At 43.6% G+C, this 11,744-nt stretch overlaps 1 protein-coding gene across 1 annotated transcript; it reads left to right on the top strand.

Annotated features, from left to right (window-relative positions):
- The first annotated feature begins 623 nt into the window (after nt 1–623).
- LOC134467353 (uncharacterized) lies at nt 624–11,098 on the top strand. Its single transcript, XM_063221252.1, has 11 exons — nt 624–746; nt 952–1,265; nt 1,385–1,469; nt 1,838–1,967; nt 4,831–5,074; nt 5,206–5,314; nt 5,515–5,546; nt 6,749–6,848; nt 7,077–7,142; nt 9,353–9,445; nt 10,144–11,098. Exons 1-11 carry the CDS (start codon nt 741–743, stop codon nt 10,294–10,296), a joined length of 1,332 nt encoding a protein of 443 aa, XP_063077322.1. The 5' UTR covers nt 624–740; the 3' UTR covers nt 10,297–11,098.
- Nucleotides 11,099–11,744: the final 646 nt, after the last annotated feature.

The raw sequence follows: 11,744 nt of genomic DNA, 5'->3' as shown, positions 1-11,744 counted from the left end.
GTTTTGTCTGAGGACGACAACATTTTTTCTGAGGCTGATGCTGAGAAGTGATGTCATTTTTTCTGAAGACGACAACTATTTTTCTGAGGACGACAACCTTTTTTCCGAGGATGACAACGTTTTTTCTGAGGACGACAATGTTTTTTCTGAGGATGACAAAGTTTTGTCTGAGGATGACAATTTTTTTTCTGAGGACGACAAAGTTTCGTCTGAGGATGACAATTTTCTCCCTGAGACTGACAGAGTTTTATGTGAGTCTGATACCTGAGTCTGATATCTGAGAATGTCCTAAAATGAACGCCGTACATGGGGTCTGTCCAGTAGCCCAGGCCTACAGTTGGTAGGCTACTGCTGCTGCAATGAACATGAAAATTGTGTCATAGGAATATGAATGGGTCCAGGCCTGGTTCTGGCTCGTGGAATTTGAGGCTATTCCCACTGACGTTTCATTTACCGGTATTCCCCTTGAAGTGAAGTGATTTTCATTGCTCAATGAATTCACGCAAACAGAGCGAACAACTTGCCTGGACCACTAGGGTGGGCGGGGCTTTTCTTCCAGGCTGTTGCTAAGCAACGGGTTGCGTGTAGAAGGGTTTGTTGGTGTAGTCGTAGGCTACTGAGGTACTAGGTTAAAACACTATCATATAAAAACGTTTTATCAGTGTAAGTGACATTTGCTACACATACGCGTCTAATAATACTTCAGGAATACCACTGATTACTGAGAGTGAATCAAACATATGATGGTAAGAACAAAATGATCAAATGAATGAGATATTATCGCCATGGCCATGCCTATGTTACAGTAGCCTATGTTATTTAGAAATGCTCAGCTCTAATTAGTGCGTTACAAAGTTTAGAAAATTACTTCGACTCACGATACTGTTATTGACAATGAAAATCTATTTAAAATAGTGTAGACAATTATTTCAAGTCGTGTTTACCGTGCAGATGTCAGAGGACGGCGTTGTGGCACCTGTCCCCATAGCAGAGAGTGGGGCCCACGAAAAGCTGAAAAGTTATTTGCACCATAACCCCAGCTCACCTGGCACCGACTCAAGCACTGACGACGAGTCAGACTATGAGCAAGAGCAAGAAAACGACTCTGACACAGAGACAGAGAAAGGAGATATGCCTCCATCACACTCGGGTCGTAAAACGGAAGGTCCCAAAGGCGAGGGCCTTCAAAAAGAGCCACAGGAGCAGACGAGAAGAATCCCAACACAACCCAGAGTCGACGGAGACCTCAGTATCCACCGTGTCATGTAAGCGCTCAATGCAGGACTTAGTATAGAATAGTTTCTATCTACTCCAAATTCAGTGGCACCTGAATATGTTGATTTACCATTTTGCATCTGGTTTATCCGTGTTGCACCCTTTGCAGAGAGTGTTCGTGTGAAGTGATGACTTGCCAGTTTAATCCCGAAGGAACCCTGCTAGCCCTGGGATTGAATGAAGGCACGATCAAGGTTTGTTTACTTCCCAGTTTACTGCCGATACAACCCCATCTTTGACTTGATGTCCAATTTAATAATCTCTTGTCTTTCATTCAATTGTTGATGTTGTTTTTGTGGTTGTTGTGTGTGGTCAATTTACAGTAGGCCACATTGTGTCTTTCTGTTTTACATTTTGCATATGTGCAGTGAAAGTAAACAGTTTTCTTTTCTATTTCTATTTTATTTTATTACATTTCTCTTGTCTATGTGAGAGGATTGGTGCAAGTAGGCTATGGGGTGTATGCAAAGGCGAGGAGTATGTGCATGACAAAATGATGAATTTGATTAATTGACTTGTCTGGTGTGGCGAGACTAATCAAATCTAATCTATGTGCTTCCAGCTGTATAAACCAGGGACTGGGGAGTTTGTGAAGACCATCCGGGACAGTAGCTGCATCTTCGCCTCCATGCCAGTCACCTCTATCAGGTTCTTCCGCAGTGCCCAGGCAAACTCCCTTATCCTGGCAACATGTGAGCGCAACCATCAGCATCATCAATCTTAATCCAGACCAAATTCTGTCACATAAATAATGAAAACCAACAGTGATGGGCAACCTGGATTAAAAAGCAGAATCCAGTGCCACATATTCCAAGTGACCTGGTTTTACCTGTTCAGTGCAACCAGATGATTGCCTAATTGTTGGATAGGGGAAACTAAGTCGTTTGGAATATGTGGCACGGCATTGTAGCTTCTGAATTCAGGTTGTCCATTACTCAAAACCAGTACATTACATTGTTAACTATTCACGACGCAGACTGGGGCTGTGATATGGTCTGGTGCAGTGACGTGCGCTGGGATTTATGGCTGGTGAGGCAACTTTTTCAATATCAGATTTTCAAATAAATAATTGCCAAATAGGCCTACCGACAAGTTCCATATGTCATAGCAGCTTTCTTAACATAAGGTAGGCCTACATGTTTTGACATAAGCTTACTGCATTTCCTCAGAGAAAATGCTATTAGATCTCTCTCTCACACACACACACACACACACACACACACACACGCACACACACACACACACACACACACACAGGATTCAAACAGTGGTCTCACATAAACCACACAGCACCAATGTGGGCAGCAGAGCAGAGGAGAGGAGAGTAGTGGAGAGGAGAGGAGAGGAGAGAAGGGGAGGGGAGAGGAGAGAAGATGAGAGAGGAGGAGAGGGGAGGAGAAGAGAGAGGAGAGGAGATGAGAGGAGAAAGGAGGAGGAGTGGAGAGGAGCTCAAGGAGAGGAGAGGGAGAGGAGAAGAGAGAAGAGGAGAGGAGATGGGAAAAGAGAGGACAGGAGAGGAGATGGGAAAAGAGAGGAGAGGGGGAGAGGAAAGGAGAGAAGAGAGGAGAGGGGGAGAGGAAAGGAGAGGAGAGGAAAGGAGGGGAGGGGAGAGGAGAAGAGAGGAGAGGAGAGGAGAAGAGGAGGTGAGGGGAGAGTAGTGGAGAGTGTAAGCTCCTTCACAGCCCACTGCTCTCTCTCTCACACACACACACACACACACACACAGGATTCAAACAGTGATCTCACATAAACCACACAGCAGCAGCAATGGGGACTGAGCATCGCGGCGGATGCTCTATGAAAGACACACAGGATTCAAAACATGGTGTCATATAGACCGCTGAGCACCACGGCGAACAAACCGGTGTGATAGCTTTTTGTGATACGAACTGGATTCTCGTGCAAATGTAGGCCTACATCTACTTGTAAGAGGCTACGACAAGCGATGTGGGACAAAGGTGTGGCAGGAAGCGAATGTCAACGTAAACAGATATTACACACGCTTCGATATGGTCACCAAATATTTTGGGACTGTCATTTCTGTTATGCCTACACCTTGGAATTAAATCAGAGTCTTGTAGTTACACGGGTTTATTTGATTTACCTCAACGGTACCCTGTACTCAACTTTACAAACAGTTACCGGGCACATGAGAATCCGGTGCCCGTCACAAAAGCTACCACACTGGACAGAATCACGGCGGATTCTCTCTCCCCACGGGTCTCACAAACACAGGCTTCACACACATAGGAAATTGGTCTTACCTGAACTCGTGCATCAGGTCCATGCGCCGCTCTTTTCCTTCACTTTGGCATTGTGCATGCTAACGTTACTTTAGCCGGTGCTGTTCATCCAAAGCCCCAAACGTCGCCCCAAACGTCCAAAGCAATTTGGCATTGAATATGAGTAGCCGCGAGGATTTGTGTTTCGTGAGGCTCCTTAGTCCTTAGTAAATTGTTAAGTCGAAAAATCCCATGGAAATGGTCTTCCACACATTCTCGCCGGTTGCAAACAAGACACAGGGGAAACAACAAATATTTTCTGCAGTGTTGTACCACTCACTTTGAAATGATCGGGTAGTTATTCTGACCGGTCACCTGAGTAGCAAACCCTTCAGCTCTGTCGGTCCTCCATTCTTTATCACATATTTTCCCCTTGGAAATCCAACTTTGAGAATGCTCTTAGTTTCGTTATGAAATCCACTTGTAGCAGTCAAAGTGAACATGCTAGCCAACAACACCGACTGACTGTATTGTGAACTTCAGATTCGCTATGACGTAACTGTCCAGCAAGACTCAACACCAGAAGGAGTCTGCGGCCAGGCTACTGCTCGCCTCACCATTGTATCTTTCAGTGGGCGTTATGCCAAAGCGTCCAGAGTAAAGAAATGATAATCACACGTAGAAAATATTTAAAAAATATCAGGAAATGAGGGCACACCATACTTCTATTAAGTGTATAAAAATGTTTAATACAATATTACCAGGTTGCATTCACAGAACGAGCAACATGGCGCATGCGCGCAAGCTTGTTAACGAGGGATTGCGCAATCCGGGGTGAGGCCAGTTCAGAGTTGCCCCAAATGCACCGTATTCGGAGCAATTTGATATGAAATGGGCAAATATTACGATTTTGGCCACGGAAATGATTGAAAATGAGTGAAACTGTTTAAATACTGCTCAAATGGTAGTTATGGTGCAGATGCTCGAAAACAATAGCTGTTATTGTTACTATTATTCACATTAACTGCATCTCATCATTCTCATGTGGAGCTGATGAGGCAGTGCCTCCACTGCCGTATTGGAGTGCACGTGCCTGGTCTGATGTGTGAACCAGGCTACACTGAATGCATTATGATACTACATTAAGTCAAGTTGCGTCAAAATCACAGTGAAAAGAATGTCAAAAATTGCTTCTTTTCAATTTGATGTGCATGTAAACGCACTGCTTGTCTGTCGGTTCGTCGGTCTGTCTGTTCCTGGCTTGTGTATGTAAACCTGCTCACTGTCTTTCTGTCTTTGTCCTTCCATCTTTGTCTGTGTGTGTGTATTGCAGATGCAAGTGGGCACGTGCGCTGCTGGTACGTGTGGGGTGGCGAGTGCGTGTGGAGCGTGAAGGAGGCGAAGGAGGTGGTGGAGGGGGGTGGCGTTGAGGGGGAGGGCGCCGGGGGCGGCAGCAGGCAGACACTCTGCATGTCTGTGTCCTGCTCCAACGAACAGGCCGCCACCGGCGGGTCGGACGCCACCGTGCAACTGTATGACCTGGCTACGCACCAAGTCATACAGGCGTTCAAGCCCAGGTAGAGTGCACACGCGCACACACACACAGATGAGCTGGCTACGCACCAAGTCATACAGGTGTTCAAGCCCAGGTAGAGCGCGCACGCACACACACACACACGTCATCCTCTTCTTCTTTCCCCCTTCTCAGTTCCACGCGTACAATAATGGACGGCCACAGGCTGAGGGTATTTGCCCTGGCCTTCCACCCTGAGAGGGAGAGAGAGTTCATATCAGGAGGATGGGACAACACCGTCCAGGTACACACACACACACACACACACACACACACACACACACACATACACACAGAAGTCTCCAAATTGAAACAATATTGTCTTAGACCCCAGTGTGACGTTTCACACATCATTCCCTCAGCCCCATGCTATACCCAATTAAGCATGTACAGATCATGTGAATGCATAACTAGATCTCTTTTTTGTGTTTCGTTTCCAATCAGTTCTGGGACACCAGGCAGCCTCATGCTGTTAGGTAAGTTTTTTATTATTATTATTATTATTATCTGCAAGGTAGCTAATAGGGGAGGGGTAAAGGGGTCAATTGTTCCAGGTCCAGGGAGAGGGGAGTTTTCAGTACATTGTATGAGAATTGGCTGGGGGGGCCCTTTCAGATGACCTTGTCTTGGGCCCGGCAAAAGCTTTCAGCTGTCCTGATTACCTGTTGCCAGTGTTGCCAGATTGCCCAATTGGGCTGCTTGGGATGACCTTCTACAGGTAAAAATGGGAAAAATCGGCCATTTGGCATTTTTTTCTGCAGTTTATGCCCATAGAAATCAATGCAATTTGCGGAATTTAGTGCATCCTGGCATTTTTTGAGCACCTTTTGGGCGGGATTTGATCAGACACATCTGGCAACACTGCCTGTTGCTCAAGTTAGCGATAGCCAGTCATGTTCTGGTCTAAAGGTCACCCAGTACTACGTATGGTGCTATACCGTAGTAGGTCATATCGTAATATAGAGGTCAGTAGGCCAGTGTCAGAAGTAGGGCACGGCAAGCAAGCAGGGGTGGTGGCCCCAAATCCCACTGCACAACCTGTGGAAGACTTTATTTGTTTGTTTGGTTTGTTTTGTTTTAAATAGTCTTTTTTATTGCAAAATTGGGGTCTATATATGAAAGAGTTTTCATTCAGACTTAACTTGACAACGGCATCATATGTCACATGCAAGTCTCATGGACGAGTCATAAACATGTAAATGTCATAAACATTTTATGGTCATGAAAAGTTGACATTGTTAGGGCTGTCTTCACCATGACCGAATGTCACTTAATGACAGCAGTCATTACATTTTTCACATTGATTAATGTTCATGACACATCCATGACTGCTGTATGCCACTGTTATGACGTTGTCATGTCACACTTGTGATGTCGGTCTCAAGTTAAGTGTTAGCGAGTTTTTCTTAAATGTGGCCCGGGCCTACTACTGAAGTAATTTCACGTATTGCTTTGTAAAAAACTTTTTCTAGGGCCTTCACTTAGTGCAATAATGGTCGTTCTCTGACTGTAAAGTGCATTAGCAAAGATGCGGTACAGGTACAGTACAAGGTACGGTTTAAGACAAGCCAACAATGCATTTGTTGTGTTCTCTCTGGCAATAGTGTTGTGTGTTAGTGTTTAGTACATTTGGGTTGTTTACTTTTTAGTTCATTTTCTTGTTTACGGGTTTTCCCAGGATGCTCTCTGGCCCTCACATCTGCGGTGATGCTCTGCAGATTGACCCGTTCACGCATCAGATCCTCTCAGGGTCTTGGAGGAAGAGCCACAACCTAGAGGTGTCATAGCACGCACGCACACACACACACAAACACACACACAAACACACACACACACACACACACACACACACACACACACACACACACACACACACACATGTGCGCATGCACACACAATGCATCTGCAAGCAGTTTTACGGGAAAGTCATCACAGCTTTATTGAATGTGTGTGTGTGCGCGTGTGTGTGTGCGTGTGCATGTGTGTGTGTGTGTGTGTGTGATTAGGTGTGGGAGTATGGGTCAGCTGAGAAGAACACTGAGGTGCCTCCAGATCCGCATGGATGCAGCAAGGTGAGTTGCGGAAGACAGCTTCCCATTCCAGAATTACATACTGTAAATTGTATGCTATGTATTGTAATGTACAAAGCGGATTCCAAAAAAGTTGGGACACTTTGTATTTTGTGAATAAAATCAAAATGCTGGCATTTTCAAAACATTCAATATGTTAATAAGGTAGAGCATTATGTACAGACAACATATCAGTTGTTCAAATCAAGGAGAAATATTGTTTTGAGGTAATTATGTCATCATTTAAAATTTCACCCTTGCAACAAATCCCAAAAAAGCTGGGACGGGGCCAATAAAATGCTTTTTATATTGGATAAGACTAAACACAACACAAGGGATGACACTGAACAGTTAAATACTTTGACTGATAGCATCATTTTATTAAAAAATTAGGAATTTTGATGTGTGAGACATGATTTCAGCAGCTCAACTGATAGGTGTGTTCTTCAACTTGTTTACATTCTTGTTATGCTTAATATGTGGCATATCCTGTCTGCAAGAAAACTATTTTGTGACCCGTTTACTCATATGATGGAACCACACTGTTGGAACATAGTAGAGATTGAAATTTGCCACCATTATGGGGCAATATCTAAAGGAGGTGCTCCAAAATATAATGCATTGGTAGCTATGTATGCTGTTTAAAGTCTGTATATATTATTCATCATTTATTTTAATGCTCTACATGAGTAAGAAGACCATAACCAATGCACCTCTGCCCCCCTTACCATCATTAAGCTGTATTTCAGACTGACCACTAAATCAAGCTGAAGTATTCATTTTCTATATAACCTGGAGGGTGCATGACTCCATGATTTAAAAAAGGATGCAATATTTTCCATTCTGTAATCAGAGGACAGTTTCACATGTGTCTTAGGTCCATCTAGAATGAGCTTTGTCGCATGCAACACTGTTTTATGTCTGCATCATGTGTATTTATCAAGTGTTGTGTTCATGGTCATTTTTTAGAGAGCTGTCATTGTTGAAGTGTCATAGTTTGTTTGTTGTCGACGAATATGTCATGATCTCATAACTCATGCAATGATTACACAGAGCTCTATATTACAGAAATTGGCCTTATATGCCTGCAATTTTGATAACTCAATCTTTTTGTGTAATAGATAAGTAATTAGTCCCTCAAAATCTTCACTACTGAGTGCCACAGCCTCTCTGTGATGGTATTTTATTTGTGCATTCATGCTGGCAGTCAATATAGGGATGCACCGATACACATTTTTTCACTTCCGATCCGATCCCGATATCTAAATTTGGATATCTGCCGATACCGATACTACTCCGATCCAATACCAAAACCTCATATATGCATGAATTTCAACTTGAGGTAGGCTCACGATGACTATTTGGTCAGAAAAGGAAGTCAAAAGAACAGGAAACGAATTCATAAGTAAAAGTATCAAGTAAAAAAGTAACAATCCCATCCTGAAAACTAATATGCAAGTGTTATGACTTCAAATTAACATTACACCTGGCTCAATATCAGTCCTGGGAAAATTCCGATACTTTGGGAAAATTCCGATCCGATCCGATCTCTGAAAATATGTTGATATCTGAACCCGATACCGATACACCGATACCGATATCCCATCCCTAAGTCAATATAGTTCCTTTTAAAATATTCTTCCCAGTGTTATTTTTAGAATTATCCCACTATTACAACATGTTTTGGCCCTGTCCCAACTTTTTTGGGATTTGTTGCATGGGTCAAATTTTAAATGATGACATAATTACCTCAAAACAATATTTCTGCTTGACTTTAACAACTGATATGTTGTCTGCACATAATGCTCGACCTTATTAACATATTGAATGTTTTGAAATTGCCAGCATTTGGATTTTATTCACAAAATACAAAGTGTCCCAACTTTTTTGGAATCCGCTTGTATTTTGGTGCATTCTTTTGAAGCTCGGTTGTCGGAAACCCTGACCTCCCCCCCCAGGGAAAGTGCAATAGAATGGGTACTCAAATCGGGGTTCCGAAACAGAGCTCGGTGTACTCCGAGGTTGTTTAACATTGGTGTTTTCAGACATGTGTATTATCCCCAACACTTGCAATAGAACGCATTTACAACGGTTGTCGGGAGAAAAAACTCTGGTCTACCGACAGCCGAGTTTCAAAAGAATGATCCATTATACAGTACACCTATGGTAGGTTTTCCCAAGATTTTCTCCTAATACTTGTGCAATGTTATCAGATCTACTCGTGCCACTGGCTGGGTCGAGATCACATTGTAGCAGCAGGAAGCCAGCAGAACATGCTGAGAGTCATCAACAGACACACACTCAAGGTGAGGAGTACAAACACACACACACACACACACTCACTCACACACGCAAACGGGTCGGACGTCAGGTGGCGCAACGGCATCTAATGCCCATACATTAATTAGTAATTGGTGCTTGATATGCTGCTATGAATATGCTTCTTAGATAGTCCACTAAAAACAAACAAGCAAAAAAAAATCCATCAAGAGTGGCACTGGCGGTGGTTGTGCCGCCCTGATGGGTGCTACTGCTTGCTACGCCCCTACGTGTGCCACTGTACAAACATCCTCCTCTCCATCTCTCTCTCTCTCTCTCTCTCTCTCTCTCTCTCTCTCTCTCTCTTTCACACTCGCCCCTTTCCCTCTTTCTCTCTACCAGACGGAAAGTCACAACATGGGTAGTTTTAACTTTTGTACTGACACTTATTCTCTCTGTCTCTTTGTCTCTGTATCTCTCTTTCTATCTCCCTCCCCCCCTCTCTCTCTCTCTCTCTCTCTCTATCTTTCTATTTCTCTCTGTCTCTGTCTTTCTCTCTCTCTCTCTCTCTCTCTCTCTCTCTCTCTCTCTCTCTCTCTCTCTCTCTCTCTCTATCTTTCTATTTCTCTCTGTCTCTGTCTTTCTCTCTCTCCAGATGGAAGGTCACTACATGGGTCTGCCAGACTAGTTTTAATTGCATTTTGTACTGTATTCTCTGTCTCTCTCTCTCTCTCTGTTTCTCCAGACGGTGGGCAGCTACATGGGTTTGTCGTCGGCTGTGTGCAGCTCAGCGGTGTGTCCGGCGGGAGAGTGGGCGGGGCTAATAGCGGCCACTACGGGAAACCGGGTGTGTCTGCTGCAACCAGGCGGACAGAGGACCAAGAGACCCACACTGTAGTATTGTGTGTGTGTGTGTGTGTGTGTGTGTGTGTGTGTGTGTGTGTGTGTGTGTGTGTGTGTGTGTGTGTGTGTGTGTGTGTGTGTGTGTGTGTGTGTGTGTGTGTGTGTGTGTGTGTGTGTGACAGAGAGAGAGAGAGACACACACACACACAGTGCGTGTTTGTGGTAGAGAGAGAGAGAAAGGGAGAAAGAGACAGTGACAGAGAAGGTGTTTGTATGTGCGGTGTGTGTGTGTGTCTGAAAGAGAGAGAATGGTTGGATGTATGTATGCATGTCGTGTGTGTGTGTGCGTGCGTGCGTGTTTGTGTGCATTGACACTGCCTTCTATTCTTCTGAGCGATGTCGGTATGTGTGCTATTGGCCATTCACCCCTAGTAGCATGGGAATGCTGGGGATGTTAACATGCATTCTCACTCACTTCTATAGCCATTACTCACACCATAAAGAAAGTTTTGGTTCTCTTTGTTACTTCATTTTTATTTCTTTGTTAAATATTTTAGCTGTATTTTGTTTGCTTGGTAATTTGTTTTCATTTTTATCATATTGTGTTTGCTTCAGAATTAAATATAGCAAAATGAATTTGTGTTTAAGTTGTCAAAATTAAATATGTGACTAACAAGGGCTACAGACCACATGTATTCATTGTGCCAGCGTTGTTTTACAAAACACAGTGTTTGTAAAGTGTGGCCATCAGGGAATCTGAGGGACATGCATTTGTATGTTAACTGACTTGATTTGATCAGAGATTAATCTGACCAAAGTTTAACCAGAGTGGAAATAAAAGTTAACCAGTTACCCTATTTACCTAGTCTGGATGGCTTTGTGCTATACATTGAAAGCTAAACACATCTATAACTTGTTCTATTACTACAAGATAGTCCTGTACTTTATGTTTTTTAACAAAGCAGTGTAAATGTCCGCATTCGTTCCTTAGCGGGACGGTGGTTGTGTTTGACTTCATTTGACATTAGAATGTGTTCATGCAGCTCTAACATACCCACATTTTTAATATAAAAATTTCAAGAATCTGAATGCAGCGTACAGTATATGTGTCTTCAGGCTAGGATGGGTTATAATTCTGGAGCTGTTTGAGGTAATAAGATCACCAAGTACATTCCACAGTGCTGGAGGCAGGGAGAAAAGGAAAAGGGGATCCTTTGCTCTGTTGCCAAAATATGAAGTCAAAACCAAGCTGGGGCCAACTTTGGGGCTGCTGAACGCAATCTCAAAGTATGCAAGCAAGCACAGTTTCACTGTCACTTGACAGACACTTCGGAAAATGGAGAAGAGGAGAGAGAATGTGATCCTCAGGGAGAGAGAAAGAGAGAGAAATAGCTACACGTGGAGAGAGCGAGAGAAGGGGTAACAAAGGTGAGGTTAGGGGGGGTTGCAAGATAGATAAGGAGAGCTACAAAGACAGAGGGAGAAAATGCAGTCAGAGAGAGA

Source organism: Engraulis encrasicolus, chromosome 17, assembly GCF_034702125.1.
Source record: "Engraulis encrasicolus isolate BLACKSEA-1 chromosome 17, IST_EnEncr_1.0, whole genome shotgun sequence".
NCBI classification, from domain to species: Eukaryota; Metazoa; Chordata; class Actinopteri; order Clupeiformes; family Engraulidae; genus Engraulis; species Engraulis encrasicolus.
This window is presented reverse-complemented; position numbering and strand designations above follow the sequence as displayed.

Coding starts and splice junctions, on each gene's coding strand:
- LOC134467353 (XM_063221252.1), top strand. Junction 5,075..5,205: donor ATACAGGCGTTCAAGCCCAG/GTAGAGTGCACA, acceptor CCCCCTTCTCAG/TTCCACGCGTACAATAATGG. Junction 9,446..10,143: donor TCAACAGACACACACTCAAG/GTGAGGAGTACA, acceptor CTGTTTCTCCAG/ACGGTGGGCAGCTACATGGG.